General features: G+C 34.9%; 1 protein-coding gene across 1 annotated transcript in view; it reads right to left on the bottom strand.

Annotated features, from left to right (window-relative positions):
• LOC149775856 (cell cycle checkpoint control protein RAD9A-like) overlaps window positions 1-22,899 on the bottom strand; it is a 70,559-nt gene that overhangs the window by 8,363 nt on the left and 39,297 nt on the right. The window contains exons 8-11 of the mRNA XM_089944152.1: window positions 21,312-21,376; window positions 17,674-17,805; window positions 13,600-13,689; window positions 6,077-6,413 (exon numbers count right to left, since the gene is read on the bottom strand). Coding sequence (XP_089800278.1) covers window positions 6,077-6,413; window positions 13,600-13,689; window positions 17,674-17,805; window positions 21,312-21,376 — 624 coding nt within the window. The remainder of the gene's footprint in view (window positions 1-6,076; window positions 6,414-13,599; window positions 13,690-17,673; window positions 17,806-21,311; window positions 21,377-22,899) is intronic.

A 22,899-nucleotide genomic window follows, 5' to 3' on the forward strand; every position in this document is an offset into this window, starting at 1 on the left:
CATTAACCATTTCTTGAGTAAGGTAGCAACTATCACTGCCCAATTTCCACATGTATCCTTTGATGATAAAAACATACAAACTTGTGTTTCGAAACTTTAACAATAGTGTGTAAATAGCAATTTGTGTTTTAAGATCAGAATCGGTGATCTGGATATGTATCAACTGTCTCTTGTACACTATTTCGTCATAAAATTAGTTTGAAACTGTAAGTGAACCAGTAGGCCTAATGGGAAATAATGGCGGACATCGCTAATTCTGGGATGTACCAGCTTATTCGGTTGTCGTTTTTGTAAATCATCGGACAAATATACTCAGAACAATATACAATTCATTGAAAGCAAAGCCTAGGTATTATTTTATTAAAGATATAACTTTAAAATGCAAATTATGATGGCCAGAAATGTATGGGGCAATGCTATGCAATATGTTGTGGAATACGCAACAAGCGTTTTATGGTCTAAGGTGTTTTCTGAATTGACACATATTTGTGAAATTACTGAAAAAAGCAGCAAAGCAGATACTATTTAACCATTGCCTAAAATTACTACAAGTACGCAGACAAATAAATAAACCATAAATTTACAATCCTGTCATTGGATTGTCACATCTGTGTTGATTCTGAAAGACATAAGGGTTTAGTTCATATACCAACTATAAAGGAGACATGTCTGTAACTTTATGCATTTTAGTGTATTATGTATGAATAATTATGGTAATGTTTTATCTGCAAGGAAGAAATGAGGATGAACAGTATGATATGAAGACGTGTGCATTTGCCCTCATGTGCATGGTACAGGAGTAAAACACATACTGAAATCCTTGAAAGTGCCATTATTTTGAACTTTTAAAAAGTATAAATAAATAAATTAATTTTAAACAAATTGATTAAGGGTAGTTGATTAAGCATTTTCACTAACTTGAAATTCCAGTAATATAATCTGGTTACTCAGTTAAAATTTGTTACAATGTAATTTTTGTTATTATCTTTAGGACTCATATGCCCAAAATAACTCATAAAAATTGTCTAGTTGAAAAAAAAGTATTGCTTAAATCGAAAGGTAAATGCAAATATGAATACTATGAATTAGAGGGCTAAATTCAATTAAGAGAACATATAAGTGTGTGTGTGTATGTGTATGTATATATATAATATATATATATTGCGTTTCCTGCTTTGCGTCCACTTCACCCTGTTCTGTTGAAAAGGAGAAGTCACTTCTCCCTAAAATTCAAGTCTAGCTTGACTCCTGGAACGGACTGCAACTTTTGCTGGTGGGACTCCTATTTTTAACAAAATGGACATCCTGGACTCCTAGTTTTAAAATCCTAGCAAGACCTCTAGGAAAAATTGTACTTAAGTTAAAAGTACATAATAAAAGATAAAACTTAAAAAAATATAAAACTAGTAAAAACATAGTCAACATTTTTTATATAAACTGCATTTCCTCGAAAAGTGCAAGATTTTCCCTGTCGGAACATTTTAAAGTACACACCAAAATCTCTGTCTCTACAACTATAGTGTGTTCCACAGTCAGCTGATACTGACTGGTTATGCACGCTGGTTAAGGTTCACCTTTCATGAGGTATACATGAGTCAGGTATGCATGTCCTATATGTGATCAGAACAATATTAACTCTTCTCTACATATTTTTTCTACACAAGGGTGCCACTCTTCACTGATAAGTTTTATGTTCCAAAACATGACTATAGAGTTTTCATTCCACATATTTTTTGCTATGTATTTAAAGTCTGTATACAGAATCTTCAATTCTGAAATGTTTAACTATTGTACACCTTTGGCAGCTTTTATGTCTTTCATTATTCTAAATACCAATGTGACCAGGCATGTAACAGTAGAATACTTCATCCTTACTGTATGCACAATTACAGTTTTGCAAGGATTTTAGTGTGGAAAGAAACATACTGGTGTCAAATTAACATTGTTGTTGTTGTTGTTGTTGTTGTAGGGTTTAACACCATTTTTCAGCACATGATAGGCTATACATGGCGGCCAGTATTAATGGTGGCGGAAGAACCCGGAAAAACCCCGGAAAGAACCACCGACCCATAAGAAGCTACTGGCAAGCTTTCTCACATACCCACATTGGCTGAATCCGAGATTCGAACACACGCAGACAGAGGTGAGATGGCAGTAATCCGTAACGGAGAATGCTTTAGACCACTCAGCCACTCGGGGACCCCAAATTAATATTAAAGATACATTTGTGAAAGAGAGTCCCCATGTCGATGCATCTTTATTAATTTTAGAAATAATTTCAGCATGGAAAGAGAACACTGTGGTGGGATATACATAATTTAACATATATTTGTTAAACACATTTATCTGACCATTTCAATGCCTCTTTAATCATTAGAAAAATAATTTGATGTGGATGAGAAGATATATAATGACAACAAAAAAAAGCCAATTCATCATACGGGTGAGTATATGGGTAAAAATGGTTTGGTTTGGTGCTTCTGGGGAAAGCAACACAAGTAGGTTATTTAGTGCCAAGGCAACTGGAGTATAGTGCCTTGTCCAGGGACACACCACAGTAGCTGACACAGGTTGGTCCAATGGTTAGAATAAACTCCACACCCTTTCAGTCATGAGCATGGCACACTAATCAATAAGCCAATGAGACTCCCACTTGTGATTTTTGGGTGCCTATAAGTCATCTGAGGCAGATAATATCTATATTTAACTCAAAAACTTACTATTTATTGTAACAAATGAAACAAATGTAATAAATGATCTGACTTCTGCGTTTTGGAAAAAATCTTTAAGTATGATGAATCATTGATTGACAAATCCATTTTAAGAACGATCCTGGCAAAAGTTTCACTAAAATTCTCAGAATTTCTTTGTCAAACTGAGAGTATGAATATATTTCTAAATGCTTGGTTGGCAACAATTTTCTTTTATATAATATTCCACAAGCATAAAGGATTAAAATACAGTCATAACATCTTGAATTTTGCTCAAAGGAGTTGTCCCTTGTCCTTGAGGACATTTTGAGTAGCTTGTCAAATATGAAGAATTTCTCAGCACTCTTTTCAGAATAAAAAGGTTCCCATGCCTTAAATTTTCAAACTAAAAAGTAATTTTTCATCCTTTCCTTAGTCTTTACATCAGGGACAAATTTTGATATTGTCTAGAATATCTTAAGCATGATAATTTAAAATCAAAATTTAAGGAAAAATGTTAAGTGTGTGTGCGTGTGTGTGATTGGATTTTTGATGTAGCTTTAACAACTTTTCAGTCATACTGCTATGATATCGGCAGTGTGGCAGTTTATAGTGATGTATAGCACTGGGGCATCATGCTGCAATAACTGCTATCGTAAAGCTGGAAAAGATAATTAAAAGTTTGACGTAATGACAATAAACATTATGCTCAACTGAAAAGATTGTAAAGTATGCGTAGACTTTATTTACCACTAGTACAGATGTACAAACTCTAGTTCCAAACCCTATGCAGCTCAATGGCTTGTTGCTATCTCTCAACTTTACATAATTCTTGGAAATTCTTTTCCATTTCACATGAAGATGGCAATCATATCTCCAGCCATGAAACATACTCAAATTGGCATGTGATGTTCAATAAACATAACTGTGTCCCTTCCAGCTTTTATTCATAAGAATCTGAATACTCCATTTTATTCTTGATTATTAACACTTTTCTAGAAGCTTATTTTCCCTTTTGTCTTAAACATGCATTGCTTTCTGGACTCCATTAAAAAAAATTCTATAATCAACAGTTTGATCATGCAGATGCTTCACATGAAAAACTAAGTGCAGTTTAAAGCATCTGGGGTGCTGCTGTAAAGTTAGTCTGGTTCCCTGACTAATTTCACTTATTCTAAGATGAAACCCAGATCCAAATAAAACATGGATGAACCAATTATCCGGATTTTTCAGCAATGATCATTTTAACCACAGTTTTTGCAAGTATGCTTAAGTCTGCATTTTAAGGGTAATTTTTGTAAGATTTACGGCAAAATTGTAAGAGTTGGCAGGTCTGTATATCCACAAAAACAAACTTCAACATGATTTTTTATAAAATCTGCTTTACAGGTTATCATCTCTGTCCACCGCTTGAATATATAGCCTGGCAAACGGCACAGGCTTCCAGCAATTCACAGGCTTCCATAGGTGAATGTCACAGGCTTCTAGCAAATCTAGGAGCGACGATAAAATTATGTTCAACTGAAAAGTTTGTAAAGTGCAGACTATATTTACCACTAATACAGTTGCACAAACTTTAGTTCCAAACCCTATGCAACTCAGTGGCTTGTTGCTATCTTTCAACTTGACATAATTCTTGGAAATTCTTTTTCCATTTCATATGACAATGGCAATCATACCTCCCACCATGAGACATACTCAAATTGGTATGTGATATCCAATAAAAGTAATTGCGTCCCTTCCAGCTTTTATTCTAATATGAAACCCAGATCCATAACAAACACGGATGAACCGATTATTCAGATTTTTCCGTAGTTTTTGCTTGTATGCTATATGTCCACATTTTAAGGGTAATTTTCATAAGACTTACGGCAAAATTGTAAGAGTTGGTAGGTCTGCTATCCGCTTAATGCTGAGCATCAAGCGAGGCAGATGCTAGTACCAATTTTTAAGTCTTTGGTATGGCCTGGCCAGAGTTCATATGCATGACCTTCTGCAGATGCTCTAACCACTTAGGCAACCGAAGTGGTTGAAAAATGCAGAACATTTTAATGAAACCAAGGCCTTATCTATATCAAGAAAACCCTTTAAATATTTAAGTATGCCTTAAAACTTGTCTCTGATTGGGATCAACAACCTAATCATAACAAGTACAAGCTTTAACACATTCAGGTTTCTTTTTGATCCAGCAGACTAATATACATGTAGAAAAGCTTAGTCACAACAACCATAAATGTCATTTTGGATGAGAAATACAAAATTCTCTTAAGTGCACACAATAAAGTAGGGGAATAGCACCTAATGTGCACGGTTCATATTGCCACTGAACTGAACAAACTTTGTGACTTCAAATCTTTCAAGAATCCAGTGTTCCTGTACTTTGCATCTGCCTCCAATATTGAGATCAGAGTTTAAAAATTAAAAGGTCAGTCAGTAATTGAGATCCTACACAAGTGCACACACTCTAAAGTAATAATCTGACAATGCGCATTCTTATATATAACATGAACACCTGTCAAAATACAAATGCATACAATGTTTTATATAACATGAACACCTGTCATAATACAAATGAACACCTGTCATAATACAAATGCATACAATGTTTTATATAACATGAACACCTGTCATAATACAAATGCATACAGTGTTTTATATAACATGAACAAATGTCAAAATAAAAATACATACAATGTTTTATACAACATGAACACCTGTCATAATACAAATGAACACCTGTCATAATACAAATGCACACAATGTTTTATATAACAAGAACACCTGTCATAATACCAAAAATGAATACAAAGTCTGACAAAGATATCTGAGCAAAGTATTAACTGTCAAGAGAATGAAGAGAAGGATGCATATAATTTATTTTATAAATGGGAATAACTCTTAAATTGCTGATCAGAGAGTGCATTCTTATACAAGACCCAGTGTCTATTCATGAAACAGGAGCAAAACATTTCACTCAGATAATTAAAATACTTAAGCAAGCATGCACAACAATTTACAAACATGGGGACATAATTCTAAATGTACTAAATTAACAAAACTGAATCTTATTAGACAAATATTGCTGTCATGATACAAATGCATGCCAAGGTTCATGACGATTTCTCAGTCAGATCAGTAGATATCATCCAGACAAGAGTGTAAAGGATTTAATAAAAATAGGGATAAATCTTCCTCATCTGACAGGCTCCATTTTTGGCAGGACACATTACATACTCAAACAAAAGAATATGTTTCATAAGGATAGCCTAAAAAAAGTGATGGACATGCTGACCCAAGTATACTGGGAATATAATTACAACCTAATAAAATAAAATGTGCAAATTGAACAAGAATTCACGGGGTAAAAAATGCCTTATTTTACTGACCTGAGGTTTAGAGGACTGCAGTGGTATGAGAGGACTGACATTCTCTCTTGATGTTGATGGAACTGGGGATCTGGTTGTAATTTTATCTATTTCATTATCTTTTCCACTCACTGATTTAGTCTCTGATGCAGGTGGTATAGGCTGTTTCGAGATCTCTTCCCTTGTTTCTTGGTCTAACATGACATTGTCCATATCATCATTCATCAGCTCGCTCAAAGCTGCGTTCAATCTATTTGATCTTCCTTCCTGATCAGGCGATTTGTTGTGTGGCTTCCTTCTGGACAAAAAGTTGTCTTCAACTTCATTTATTCTCACTGATTGTTCTTTCTCATTTGCTCTGTGAAAGAGAAAACAAGATTCATGGAACTCCTATGGACTCAGAGATGTAAAATAGATCCAATGCACCCTGTTGTATGTATTATTTGTGACTAATGGAGCTGTGGTGGGTCAGTCAATAGCATCATGGACTTGCAACCAAAAGGGTATGAGTTTAAATCCCACTACTGGATCAGTCAAGGTTGGCTGTCATGGTGTGTATTCTGTACTCCTACTGCCTCAGCTGTGCCATAAAACGCCAATTCAAAACTGATGCACTGATCCCTCTTTATAATATTGTTATCGAGAGCCCACATTATAGACTGCTGAATAAAACAATTTCAAGAGTCGAGTTTACTCATCCCTTTGATTCATACCATTTGCAATACAGCCATTGCAAAACATCTCCTTTTTGCATATTTCCTTCAATTTTTAAAAAATATTTAATGCCACTATGTTCAAAGACGTTTTTAAAGGCAGCTTAAACATAAAGATAGACAAAACTGTCCTGACAATTCAAGGAATAAAATTACTTGAAGTCAGAGGTCCCAGACTCATAAAAACTACTATCAGTTTGCCACAGAAACTGTTAAGAATGTGCATGACACTAGCCAGCATTTATAGAATGTGCATGACACTAGCCAGCATGTACAGAATATGCATGACACTAGCCAGCATGTACAGAATATGCATGACACTATCCAGCATGTACAGAATGTGCATGACACTAGCCAGCATGTACAGAATGTGCATGACACTATCCAGCATGTACAGAATGTGCATGACACTAGCCATCATGTACAGAATATGCATGACACTAGCCATCATGTACAGAATGTGCATGACACTAGCCAGCATGTACAGAATGTGCATGACACTAGCCAGTATGTACATGACACTAGCCATCATGTACACAATGTGCATGACACTAGCCAGCATGTACAGAATATGCATGACACTAGCCATCATGTACAGCAAATCCCTTAAGTAAAAGTCCAAATGAGAATGAAAAATAATAATAGAATAAGTTGTCTTTAACATAGTCTACACATTAGTCTAATATGGAGAACCATTTTCTGCTATGGAAAACCGTTTTCCTGACATGAAAATGTGTGGCGCCTTCCAGGAGAAGAACAGTGTTGAACTTGATGCTAATTTTAAGAACAGATTCAATGCAAGAGACTTTGTTCTGAACATTCATTAAGTCTTCAGAACAAAGAACTTAATAAAGACCTCATTTTGGAATTTGTTAAAATTAGATAGTATACAAATGCCTACGAACATTTCAGCAATTTGACCAGCACTTGAGGACTTCAACCCAGATGCAGCCATCAACTGATGGCTTAGTATTGGTCGAGGTGTCAGACATGTAAATGGGGATTCTTTCAAATCCATTACATGTAAAGAAGCAATATGTATAATATCAATATGTTTTGAAAAAATTAAGACCTCAAAAGAAATAAATGTTGTACATGTATTTCCTGTGTTCTTTCTACTGATTAATGTGCACACATCACAACTGGACCTGAATAGAGAAAAGTTTAAAAGGTAAATCTACATTTAACAGGCGATTTGCCTGACAAATGGCATCCAATTACGTATAACAGTTTCAGAGCTATGCTGGTTGCAAGCAAGATCCCAAGTGAAGATATTAAATTCTTTGTCAAGGACCATAATTGTCTCTAAACTAAGGTTGATTTGGCACACAAAAAAGAAAAACAAAGGGCATCTCTAGGAATTTGGTACAATGTACGTCATATCCACATGCATTAGAATATGTTGAATAGTTCCTGGTCTACGCTGGCTACAAGGATTTTGATGCAGTGGAAATGCTATGCTGGCTACAAGGATTTGATGCAGTGGAAATAATGCTGTGCTGGCTACAAGGATTTGATGCAGTGGAAATAATGCTATGCTGGCTACAAGGATCTGATGCAGTGGAAATGCTATGCTGGCTACATGGATTTGATGCAGTGGAATTGCTATGCTGGCTACAAGGATCTGATGCAGTGGAAATGCTATGCTGGCTAAAAGAATTTGATGCAGTGGAAATGCTATGCTAGCTACAAGGATCTGGTGCAGTGGAAATGTTAATGGGAAAAAAGGACAATAACTCCAATGACAAGACAAAACTTTTAAAAGGCAAATCTGCATATAATAGACAATACACCTACTGAATAGCATCCCAATTTTGTGTAAGGGTTGCAAAACTCTGCGGACTACAAGAGTGAATGGATGCACATATGTTATTAAAGTATATAATGTAGGTCATGGTGACATTATCTGGTTATAAGGTGTTGATTGGTTTGATTTGGTTTGGTGTTTTACGGCACAGCAAGACACGAGGTTACCGAGAGTAAGCAATCCACCAACTAAATGGCATCCCAATTTTGTGTAAGGGTTGCAGAACTGCGGACTACAAGAATAGTGAATGGATGCACATATGTTAGTAAAGCATATAATGCAGGTCACTGTGACATTATCTGGTTATAAGGGTGTTGATTGGTTTGATGTTTTATGGTACAGCAAGATATGAGGTTACTGAGAGCTGAGGCAACTGGAATAAAGTACCCTACCAAGACACACTATAAAAGCTAATCTGGGCTGCTCCAATGGTGATATGATGGCAGGACTTGAACTCACACCCTTTTGGTCACAAGTTCAGCATGGAAACCACTGTTCCATCATGGCTCCTTGCTCCTTTAGTCATCCCTTACCACATGTAGGAGGCCACAATGGGTTTACATCAAGATATATATAGATGTTTCCAGGTATAATTGTGCATACAAGTTCTCAAAAACCTTAAATGCAAAACTTAACCTAAGCTAGAAAAATGTGAAAAACAGGTCACTCTTACCTTTTTGGATGGGTGTGGTACTAACAGGGATGTGTTCAATCATTTAGTTTGATGATTCTAACATTAAATAAACTTGAAAAATAAATTTAAAACCCTAAATTTTAAAACAGTAAGCATTTTTAAAAATCATAAATGAAATAAATTTACTATATTTGCAAAACAAAAAAGTTAAAAGACTTCTTCAAAGATTTTTAACGGGGCAAAAGCAAGGTAGCTGAGACACAGGAAACAACACATCGGGGGCTAAAAGTGAGAGACACTCTCTACTGTATTATGGACAATTACCAGTATTTCTCACAACTCCCTGAGTTAAGTCAGTTGAAGAGGAATTTCAGTGACATGTGCAGAAGGTATCTGGATCCAATCCTATATCTGAATACTTGTAAATACAACCTGTTACCATTTAAAATTTCATCCGACTGTTACATCTAAATCCAGCAAAATAATAACATGCAATTTTGTTCATCTGAAAGTATTTGTTGGTTTGGATATATGACTACTTGAGCATCTGTGGAGTTGTCATGTGGATGTCATGTGCACCTGGGAAGCACGCATCTATACAATAACAGGTTAAAACATTTCAAATTACCCATTTATTTTATTTTTTTGTTCAGTTTATTAGTGCAAGATTAGACAAAAATAAAGAATGGTGGATAAAAGTTGTTGAGTTGAGTCACATGACAAAAACAACCAAGTCACATCTGACTGGTTGCTGGATAGAACAGCTGGGCTTAGCCATGAAATTTGAAATGGTAACAAGATGAAGGGCTGTGTTATTCCACAAGGGTTTACAAACTATCACACATTCTATATATTTGGCCCAACAGCCTTCTGAACTAAGTGTAATGCAAGAGCTGCACAAAATACTGGTAAGTGTCCAAAATGTGTTGTATATAGTGTGTGATGTGATTTGGATTGGTAACGTAGCTTTCGCGATTTTTCAGTCATATCGCTACGATGTCTGCAATGTGGCAGTTTATAGTGATGTCTAGCACTGGGGCATCATGCCGCAGACATGTAGCATCATGTCCCACCCAGTCACATTATCCTGACACCAGGCTGACCAGTCCTAACACTAACCTCTTAATGCTGAGCGCCAAGCGAGGCAGATGTTAGCACCATTTCTGTAAGTCTTTGGTGTGACTCGGCCTGGGATTGAACCCACGACCTCCTGCATCTGAGGTGGATGCTCTAACCACCAGGCCACCAGAGCGGTCATGTTGTGTATAGAGTTGTCTGCATCAATTGCATCTTTTTACAAAGAGGTGAGCTCAGAGAACAAACTGTCCATCAATCTCAATAGAGGTTATCAAACTAGAACTGTGACTTGCAAATGTTAAACTTGTAGCACAGTGAACAAAACCCCAAAATTTCATATTTAGATGTTCCCATGGACACAGAAAATCTGGAAATGTACCAACCAATTTTAATTGATACAAATTATTAATGGGTCCAAATTTCACTGATGGAACCAGGCTAAAATATCCTTATTGCTATCACTGCTTTTAATTTAACCTATTCAAATCTGATAGTTACTGGACATGTCCATAACATTCAAATTTACCAAAAATCAAGAAAACTGCCATTGGCAGTATGAACAGATTGTAATCCATGAATACTGTACAGTAGTCCCCCTCTTATAAGGCCACCCCTAATGCAGCAGGGAAGTGGCCTTATAATGAGGGTGGCCTTTCTAGAGGAGGATGACAAATGCGAATAGTAAATACATATGAAGAAAGTCACAAGTACATTTAATTCTAAAACATTTAATATTTTCATTAAAAAATCACATGCATGTTGTGAAATAAATGTAAAACAAACTGTGTCATCATTTTCAAAAGAATGCTATGAATAACCATTGATATAGTTTTAAAACTCTCTTTATAATTATGTTACAGATCACATGATCTATCACTTTGTTGGTAACAGTCTGAAAAACAAACCAGTCTCGTCAAAATTAAAAATATCCTTGCTGTCATATCCCCTGCATATATCGTTTAGTCTTTTGTTCCAATCTTCGACAACTTCATTATTAACATCAGCTGATTCTCCACTAATGACAGAACATTTAATATTGTGTCGCACTTGAAATCTGTGCAACCATCCATTACTTGTGGTAAAGTCGTCATGTCCCAATTCAACTGACAAAATTGTTGCTTTTTCTTGTCATTCAAATCAGGATACAAACGTCTCCTGACTCAAACAATCTTCCTTTCTCTGTCCATTTCACCTTCCCACATCTGCCGAATTGTTTGATTATCTTTCACGATACTATATATTCGAGTCTTCCCGACATTAGTTTTCTGCAAGGATCCTCAACCCCCCTCGGGTCAGTTGAATTACTTTCACTTTCTCTTCTAAACTGAGAATTTTCCTTTCCCTCAATGACATGTTGATCTTTTTGCAGTAAGTTATTCATGTTGCCAACTACAATACTGATAAAACAATTTTGTATGCATCTAAACAAATTGCCGTGTTTTTAAAGGAAGTGATCTTGTCATGTGATTCGTTAGTCACAGTCTGGTACCCTATTGTTTTTATACATTTCTTTACACAAAGTGAGAGAAGCCAAAAACGGCTTCGATATGTACCATTAACATTACGCAGATTTGACCTCACGGCCGTTAGGATTCATAATTTTGACAATTATTGTCATTAGAAATAGCCACTAATTATCAAAGTGAACAAGCTCAACATCTTACTAAGGGAAGCCATAAATGCTATCAAACAATTTTCCTGCTGACTTGGGTATTGTACATCGATACTGCCACTTCTCAGCTGTTACTACTGTTCAATGAATGTAATCTTAACAATTATCAGAGTGACTAAACCGGACATATTATGATAACACAGCAGTAAGGCTAATTGGATTATATGTACTTACCCTTTTGTATGGATTAAAATTTGAGTCTTTCTCGGTTTTTATGGAATAAATTTGGCTTCTCGTGAGGCGTAAATTATATAATATTAACCTTAATGGTACATGTACTTTACTCAACACCTCTTTCAGTAACGAAAACCTGACATAGGGAAACAGAAATCAGATTACTTATCAGATGTTATGAATAAAATACTGGTTCTGGATACATTTTCAAATAAAATGCGGCCACTTGTGAGGGGTAAATTTTATATTATTGCACTAATAGGCTGGCCGCTGGTCGCGCTAGCTGGGTGGCCTTTTGCGAGGGGTACTTTTGAACACAAACTCATCGGTGCCAACGGATTCTGGCCGTAAGGAACGGGTGGCCGCTGGTCAGGGGGGCCGTTCAAGAGGGGGACTACTGTAAACTTATTTTATTCATGTGGTACCAATCTTTGTAGATTGTTTACTTACTATAAACAACAAAATGATTACCTAGTTACCAAACTGTGCAACAACCAGTAACAGTATCTGAGAAAATAACTTAATGCAAACCCTGATCTACAGGAATTAGGCTCAATACAAAGGTAAGCACACATCACTAAACCATGTATTATAGGTCACAGTGATGTTGCTTTTACTCAAAACTGTAGATTTCCTTGTGACATAATCATGTCCCTAAAATATGAGTTAAAGGTAAAACTTAATTGAACTCACTGGTCAGTGAAATATAGGTTATAGTGACCTGCTTTCACTGAAAGGCTTAGTTCTCCAAATGGCAAATCAAAACAAAAATAACCTAAATGGAAATCACAGTCATAGTGTTGACACCAGACAGATGAATGGATAGGCAGTTATCATCAATCCATAATTTGGGATTGTTTTGTAATCTGTCCAAAGTTGACCAGTGAAAACACTTAAGTTCATCAGAACCAAGCACAATGACCATTAAATAATTTCACAGGAATACATTTTTTATAATTCTCTGCAAACATTTTGTTATCTTGAAATATCATTTTACTCATCCCTTCAGTGATGTACAGTAAAATTTCATAAAACAGAATGTTGCATGATGTGATTCTATTCTGCCTTCAAAATGACGACAAAGAAAATTCTCTGTGTCTATGCAATGCTCACAAACTTTTTAAAAACTTTTATTTGATACGAGTCGAAGCCATGGTGGGTCAGTGGTTAGTGTTGTACATTGGCAATCAGAAAGTGCTAATTCAAATCCAGACCAGACCAGATTCCAAGGTGTGGTCCTGAGCAAGGGACTTTATTTAAATCTCACTGATTTCAAATATTGCTATGCAGCAAACAGGCAAAGAACAGCTTCATTTGTACCAAAATAATGACAAAACGTTAACACATCTTTCAAACGGTACCTCTTCTAATGTAGATATTTATCAAAAACAGTTAAAAAATTTTAATAAACTGTATTTGTCACCATCACTCAATGAAGGAAATTTAATATTTGAACTTGACATTTACCTTCCAATATGTATGCTGTCAGTTTCCTTTCTAGAACTCTGGGATTTGTTGATAGCTTTTACTGAAGGCCTAGAGTTCCTTGTATGTTTTCTATAAAATTAAGGAAATATATGGCATGTATGTTACTCTACTGTAACTCTTACATAGACATATTATGAAGAAAAAAAAACAGTGATCATAAATAAATTTGTTAATAAATATTTGGCTCAGCCTGTATGCAGTAGATAGGCTGAGCCAAATATCAAATATATATTATGTTCTTTCGTGGCTCAACCATATATATGTCTTTTTATACCTTTATATCCAAGTTGTGAAAAACACAGGTGTAGTATAGGCAACAGTTAATCAAACATCCCAATAGGGAATTCAAGTCTGACACCTACAATAAATACTCACATAATTTTGCAGTTTTTCTTGTTATTTATTCTAGTATATGTCTGTCATCTCAACTCCATTTACACAGTTATCTGTTCAGTTCATTACCTGTTCAGGTGTTACTTAGGGCTGTTACAGTAAAATAATGTAATTGAGACCCAGGGAAGGTACATATAGTTTGAAACTGCCACCCATAGAGACAATTCAGAATCTTTGATCATTTTCATGTAAACTCTTTGAGTAATCAGGATATCCTTGCATATATTTTTTAAAAGTTTCTTCCCTGGGTACCAGTATGTTTAAATGGAACAGCCTTAACTTTGAATAACTTTGAATATTAAGAAATATATCCCTTCTCATTTGTTTTGCTGATGTATTCGGTTGATATCACATATTCAGATTTATGCACCAAACCCATGGCCATACACAATGCAAAAAAAGAATTTCAAATCATCAAATGTGACAGGCTTCTATTTTCATATGGCATTTGTCAAGTCTGACAGGCTTCCATATGGCATTTGTCAAGTCTGCCCCACTTACTCTTAATCTGCACAAAGATTAATTTGATTGATAATCAGATGCAAGAAATCCCCATCCTTTATTAGTCTACAGTATTCTATAATTTAAATTAAGTTTTGAAATGCTGTTGATAATGGGCTTGACCAGCATGCTGTTGGTTTTTCTCCACCAAGAATGTACATGAAACTTGTTTGAAACATCATTTTGGAGCTTGCAATCATTCATTGGTATTTCCAGTAACACTTTCTCAGTTCCAATAATCTCATCTACTTCAAAATTCTAAAAATCATTGTCATCATCAATATCACCAGCCAGTATTTGCTGAATTAAGTCTTCATTTCAAGAAAACTCATTTTTAGAGTTAGCCATTTTGGGTTTTGTGGATAGCCTATGTTTCAAAAGCCATATATAAAATTATACTATTTTGCTTAATGCATGGTAAACCTATGACAGAATGCTTGTTCCAGGGCCTAATGTACCAATCAAACTTTAGTTGCACAACCATTCATGATACACTAAAGCACCCACAAGTGTTAACAGTTTTTTACCTGAAAAAGCACCAGGTGACCTTTGCCAATGGTATAACTTGCGTTGTGAAAGCTCTTTAAGGTTTTAAAGTTACACCCATGGAAACAGACTCTCGTATACAAGTGTTCATTTGATATGAAATGAATATTATGTGTTACAGCTGATTAAAGTGAGTTTAATATCATTTTATTCAAGTTTCATAAATTTCATTTCAAATTTGCACATGAGTTTAAGATTATATGTAATGTTTTGACATTAAGGACTTTGCATTATTAGATAGCAGTGCTATCTGAATTTATTTTTAGTGTTACAATGCAGTGTGTCAATGTTTATGGTCTCATATGACTATGACCCAAACCCAGTGTATATAATACATTCTGTTGGTTTCTCATTCTTTCTGGGTGATTAGTGGTGAAATAGAAGATTCACTGTTATAAAAATGAATATTTTTTTAACTTAAATAAAGATAAAGACCAAGGTAAAAAGCAATTTAGAACAGTGAGGAAAACATACATAGGCTGATGTGCAGTTTTTTTTTAAGATAATGACAAAGAAAAATATGGGAAACAGCAACCTTTTATCAACAGTCAATAAAATAATACATGAATTAGTATTAAAAAAATTCAACAAAGGAGCACATGTAAAAAAAATGATAGATCTTTCTATAAAATCATTGAGACAAATGTGTGTCAGTGAGTTTTACAACAGGTAATAAATTTTACTAACGATTTCCCAAAGTAACAGGTTTAGCAGACTTTTAAAAAAAAATGTTTCAGAGCACTGTTCTCTTTATCATTAGCATTTATCCAATTAGTGACAGAAGTCTCAGTCACATCACCTTGAGTCAAAATTCTCTCTGAATTGTTAAAGCCATGATATAACGAAGTGTTAAGTAACATTTTATCAATGATGTCATAATGCAGGGCATGAAAATTTCACTTTTCACTTTGGACTCATTGGTCCTGGACCAGTCTGACCCTAAATTGACCCATTTTGCATCAGCCATAGACCATCCTAACAGCTAAGTCTGACATGCAGATGTTCACCACAGTGCATTACCATAAATAAAAGACAAGATTTTTTTTTAATTAATGCAAGCTCAAAATTCAGACAACTAACTTATTGTTTTTTAAATCATAGCAAAATATTACTAACCATAGCACTGGAAAATTTTCAAATCATGCTATCATATCCTCTAATGGTGGATCATCTTTAAATCTCACTGTTGTAGTTAACTAAATTTTATCAAAATAAAAGATATCAAACATCCAAATAAAACAAAGCTCGTTCAATGAAACAGATGGGGAAACACCTGTAAGGTCAACCTATATGCAGTTGGAAGCCCCAAAAGTAACAATTTGCTTGGGAGAGAGTTCAAGTTTCCTCGGACTTTTTCCACCCATTAGATATCTTTCAATTTTTCTTGTCAATGTATCTAAAATGTTGTAGGAAATGTCGGTGAAAACTGAGACTACTTGAAAGACCGATCAACCTCAAATTATCTTTTCCTTGGCCCTCAGAGTTTATGTGACAAATTTGCTTTCTCTGAAAAAAGCAGTCAGTTGGCAATGGTCTCCTCATGACAGAAATCAATTCTTCTTGTGCACTCAGTTTTGTAAACGTTCTGGAAATCAGGATCTGGATGGCTGAAAGGGGTATTTTCATTTACTGTCTGGAGTTAGTAATATGATATTTCTTGTTCACAAGCTATCAATGGATCAGTTATAAAATTGGATTTGCCCTTGAATACAACACTTGAACGATTGGTTGACTTGGTGTATGGCGTACATGTTGAAAAAAAACATAAATGACCTCTTATCTCCACACTCAACCCACATCCAAGCCTTTATCTACTGATCCTGGAAAGTACGAACACAATTATGTTATCATAATTTCTGTCCTTTTATAAACTGAGTCATTTTTAAGGCCTCTGTAGCAAACAAATTCTTTGTTGTTGATCCACTGCCTTCCAATGTAACAAACTCATCTAGGACATCTAGAACCTCTGGTAATCTGATACTTTGGATGCTAAGTTTTAGCTACAACTGAAGATAGACAAACGTCTAAATGATGAAGATCAAATTTAGAATGTTGAACAAACTATATCTGCAAATTTCATGTCAAATTTTACCCCCTCCAGTCTCTTACTATCTACCGACTTCTGCTTGCATCAGTGTACCTTACCTTTTTTTACTCTTTTCAGATGTTTTATGGATTAGAAAGCACATTTTCTTCGACTTAGAGAAACAAATAACAAATATTAAAACCAGAAGAGACTAGTGCTGCTTACATATCGCAGGTCTGCAGCTAAAAACATTTGGTCCTGGACCTTGGACAACCATAATTTTCAGGCCCTGCATAATGTAACAATCACATCATTTCAAGCTGCACAGGGCAGCAAGGAAATTTATAAAAGCAGACATCCTAAGCAAGTACTGCAAGCAAGACAATAAAACAAATGGGACCAGAGAACATGAATGGTCCTATGTCCAGTCCCAAAGGCAACAACAAAAATCAAATCATATAAATGCAAAGATATGTACAACAATTACTATATCCGTCTATAATCATTCATAACTCAAAGGCAACCAAAATAATCCCATGCACACAAAGATGGAAGGATGAAAAGATGGACAAATACAAGATTTTTACCTTTTTTGTGATGTCTTTGGCTCTGCTGGTATCTGAGAGCTCACCCCCTGCTGTGTCATTGTATCTGCTAAGGTAGCCAGGACAAAGTTGGCTTCAAAAGCGCTGTCACTGTCGATTGAAAAAACGATAGGCCTGGAATATAAAAAATAAACATCAAACATTTGAAAGGTCAATTATGTAGAAAATCTGAACAAATGTGAATTTTTAAAAAAATTTTAAACACTGTGTAGATTAAAAATCGGTTTCTTTGATATAATTTACTCAAACTGAATTCTTGAAATTTACCAGTCAATATTGGCTACCAATTGTGTGAGATTGTTCTGATAATTTTCTTGCTCTTCCAATGTTAGTCGACTGCAGAACATACTACAGTGCACTTTTAGCTAATCAGTACAATGTCAACCCCAAATATTCCTTCCAGTTTATATTTACAAGAATCTGAATATTCCTTTTTATTCTTCTATACTGATTATTAACAGTTTTTAAGAGGCATATTTTCCCTTTTGTCTTCAACATATATCACTTGCTGGACATCATTTTCTAAAATTTATATAATCAACAGTTTGATCATGAAGACACTTTGCATGAAAAAATGTGTGCAGTTTAACCTGTCTGAGGTACTACTTAAAGTTAGACTTGTTCTCTGATTAACTTCACTAAATCTAATAAGAAACCCAGATTCAAATGTGGATAAGCCAACCATCCTGATTGTACTGCAACAATATTATTTCCATAGATTTTGCTTTTATTCTGTAAGGGTCATTTTATTAAGACTTATGGCAAAATCATAAGGGTTGGCAGGACTGTATTTCTTTTTATCTTTTTTTTTTTTGTCCTCGTAATATGTTGACCATTTGGTTGGGGACCCATCCCAGAGTCACCTTACAACTGATATTGTCTAGGGACAATAAATATAGTGTAGAAGAAAAAAATATAACATACATACATACACATGCAAGCATATGTGCATACATTCATGTACAGTGGGACCTCACTACAATGCGCTCTGTTATAACGCAAATTCGGATATAACACGGTTGTGGCATGGCTCCCGAAATTTCAGGTACTTTATTACAGGTATTTTTTTTCAAAAACCAAAAAATTCTTATAAGTATGAAAAATAAATTACGTAAAGAGTTTTATTATCATTTTCAAGAAGAGATTGCATATAAATTTGAATATAAGACGACTGTGGCTGAAATATCATATACATGTATTATTCTCATACTCTTCTTAAAAGTGCAAAAAAGAACGTGTAGAAAATTTATTATCATTTTGGGGAGGAAATCACACATATTCAAATATAAAATAATCGTTGTGTGGCCCCAAAAATTTAAAAATTTAACCAATTTCTTATAGTTTTGTGCCAAAATAAACATCGGAAATACAAGTATCCGAACCAGTGGGTGGGCCTTTTGAGAACTTTGATCTTTGTTTATTGTTGGTAAATGACAGCTCATAAGTGTTAATATTATTATTACTGATCCTTGAGCAATGAAGCCATCCTGTCTACTTTGTGTTTGTCTTGAATGCATTCCGTATACAATCGTTGCTGTAATAATATCAGACATATTTTCTCTAAATTGCATACACAACTAAGCAACAACCAATGCGGCAGTTGATAAAAGATTCTCACCAGAATTTAATAATCAATTAATTTAAGTACATTGCTCATCATCAAAGTCAACTGCCGAGCTAAACTTGTTCAAATTAGGGGGCAACGATTTATAAAACATCAAAGAAACAAAAGCCGCCAACATGTGCGCGTGGCTTGGCGGTGTTGTTTATGCAATATGTTGACTAGTAAATAATGTCATCCATTTCCTATAAATATACCCCCATTGTTTAATGACAGTTATTCTTGCTGTAGTCTTTCAAACCAATAGGAGTAAAAGTGTTAATTAGTGGACATGTAGAATGTAAAATGGGAAACGGAAACGTAAAGCTTTTACTGTTAAAGAAAAGATTGAAGCATTGGACAGAATTAAGTCCAGTGTTAAACAATCACAGGTAGCTAAAGATTTAGGTGTGAATGAATCAACGGTTCGAGGATGGAAGAAGGAAGAAGCAAAATTAAGAGAGATGGTTGTGGATATGCATGAAAGTGAGGGAATGATGAGGAAAAAAGCAAGACTAGCAGGAGACACCTCGGCAGCAAATCTTGGGATGCCATTACACCATGCTGCATTGAGAACTGCTGGGAGAAAGGACTTGGGGCAGCATTTACTATTACACAGGAAAACAGAGGCAACATCTGTGATAATGACAATAGTTTATTTGATGGATTTTCTGAGAATGATGTGTTCCAGGCTGAGAGGGCATTTGGGGAGCTGATGCAGTCACATGAAAGTGTTGATGAATGGCTCAATTTTGATAATGACTGCCCAGTTGCAGACCACGTTTCGGATGCGGAAATTATTAAAAATGTTAAGTTCATTAACACCAATTGTGATGCTGACAATGGTGATGTTTCTGATGATGACAGCGAGGACACCACACCTGAGGATAGTCCACCATTAGCAACAGAAGCAGTCAAAGGTTTAGAGTGTGCTTTGATATGGATAGAGATGCAAGATATCGACTATGTTCGAATTCTTCAGCTGAGAACTATAATTGACTTTGCCAAGAGCAAACGTGACAGTAGCAGAAAGCAGCTGAAAATCAGAGTTTTTCAAACAATAATATTGTATTACAATTGACAGATGAGAAATGTAGTGGTATGAAATTGATACAGACACCGTTAATTAACCTTCGGACGTACTGTTTCATCATCTGTTACATACACCTGTTATGTAATTTTTGTTAATTTTTTCCATTGAATTCAGTCACATAATGATCTGTGACAAAATTATTTAATATTTTACATCTGTGTGTGGATATTTTCAATGGAAATACTTGTATTGTGGATTCAATGTATGCTATGAGATTCGCTGGTGAGTACATGGTGTTGATACTCTATTCATGCTATAGATTAGACATGTATATATTAACTATACACATATATGTACCAATGCATGGTTCTCTGAATAAATATATTATATATGCAATTTCTGTTATCAGAGCAAATGTTTTTCTCATTTAGTATACATTGATCTAAAATGGTAATTGTGCCAATGAAGCATGCATTTTCGCACCCGCTTTCATTACCCCCCCCCCATTAAATCCACAAATGTGTTGGTACTGTACATGGTTGCTTATAACATGGTTCGGTTCACAACACAGTCGGATTCTATGGCTCCCAACTACCGTGTTATAGCAGGGTCCCACTGTGTTACAATCTCTTATTTGGCAATTATAAATATACAGCATCTAGGTGACACATTGTACACTATAACACGACACTATTAAACATGTATTTTAGTTAAACATATCATTCTGGTTACTGTGAAATAATTGTTTCCCCAGTTCCCAAATCAACATAAATGCTTCTTTCCTTTCAGATTTTACTGCATTATAATTTTTCAGATTATAGTGATCTTTAATAAAAACTTTCAAACTATTCAATCTCAGTATATCCCCTTTCATTTTACATATATAGATGTAGTATATGGCTAAAAGAAAGCAAAAATAAAAAGGTTGTTCATAAATAAAGGACTGTATAATTTCTCCAGAAATGAACATAGAGAAAAGTGTCCTACCTTCCAGCAGTCTCAAACTTCAGAGATATAGGAAGATTGGTTGCCTCTGCAAATGTTAGTATGGCCTGGAATAGAGTTGAACTCAATGAAAATATATGCTTGTATTGCCAGAAATAGAGTTGAACTCAATGAAAATGTATGCTTGTATTGCCAGAAATAGAGCTGAACTCAATGAAAATATACACTTGTATTGCCTGGAATAGAGTTAGTTTTGAATGTAAATATATGCCAGTATGGCCCTGGAATAGACAGTTTGGAATGTAAATATATGCCAGTATGCCCCGGAATAGAGTTTTAAATAAATATATGCTAGTATGGCCTGGAATAGAGTTAGTTTTGAATGTAAATATATGCTAGCATGGCCTGGAATAGAGTTAGTTTTATGTAAATATATGTCAGTATGCCCTGGAATAGAGTTAGTTTTATGTAAATATATGTCAGTATGCCCTAGAATAGAGTTAGTTTTGAATGTAAATATATGCCAGTATGGCCTGGAATAGAGTTAGTTTTATGTAAATATATGCCAGTATGCCCTGGAATAGGGTTAGTTTTGAATGTAAATATATGCCTATATGCCCTGGAATGGAGTTAGTTTTGAATGTAAACATATGCCAGTATGACCCTGGAATAGAGTTAGTTTTGAATGTAAATATATGCCAGTATGCCCTAGATCAAAGTTAGTTTTGGATGTAAATATATGCCAGTATGCCCTGGAATAGAGTTAGTTTTGAATGTAAATATATGCCAGTATGCCCTGGAATAGAGTTAGTTTTGAATGTAAATATATGTCAGTATGCCCTAGAATAGAGTTAGTTTTGAATGTAAATATATGCCAGTATGCCCTAGAATAAAGTTAGTTTTGGATGTAAATATATGCCAGTATGCCCTGGAATAGAGTTAGCTTTATGTAAATATATGCCAGTATGCCCTGGAACAGAGTTAGTTTTGAATGTAAATATATACTAGTATGGCCTGGAATAGAGTTAGTTTTATGTAAATATGTCAGTATGCCCTGGAATAGAGTTAGTTTTATGTAAATATATGTCACTATGCCCTAGAATAGAGTTAGTTTTGAATGTAAATATATGCTAGTATGGCCTGGAATAGAGTTAGTTTTATGTAAATATATGCCAGTATGCCCTGGAAGAGAGTTAGTTTTGAATGTAAATATATGCTAGTATGGCCTGGAATAGAGTTAGTTTTATGTAAATATATGTCAGTATGCCCTGGAATAGAGTTAGTTTTATGTAAATATATGTCAGTATGCCCTAGAACAGAGTTAGTTTTGAATGTAAATATATGCCTATATGCCCTGGAATGGAGTTAGTTTTGAATGTAAATATATGCCAGTATGCCCTGGAATGGAGTTAGTTTTGAATGTAAATATATGCCAGTATGGCCTGGAATAGAGTTAGTTTTATGTAAATATATGCCAGTATGCCCTGGAATAGGGTTAGTTTTGAATGTAAATATATGCCTATATGCCCTGGAATGGAGTTAGTTTTGAATGTAAACATATGCCAGTATGACCCTGGAATAGAGTTAGTTTTGAATGTAAATATATGCCAGTATGCCCTAGATCAAAGTT

This window comes from Sinohyriopsis cumingii, chromosome 19, assembly GCF_028554795.1.
Source record: "Sinohyriopsis cumingii isolate HCF-2022 chromosome 19, ASM2855479v2, whole genome shotgun sequence".
Classification (NCBI taxonomy): domain Eukaryota; kingdom Metazoa; phylum Mollusca; class Bivalvia; order Unionida; family Unionidae; genus Sinohyriopsis; species Sinohyriopsis cumingii.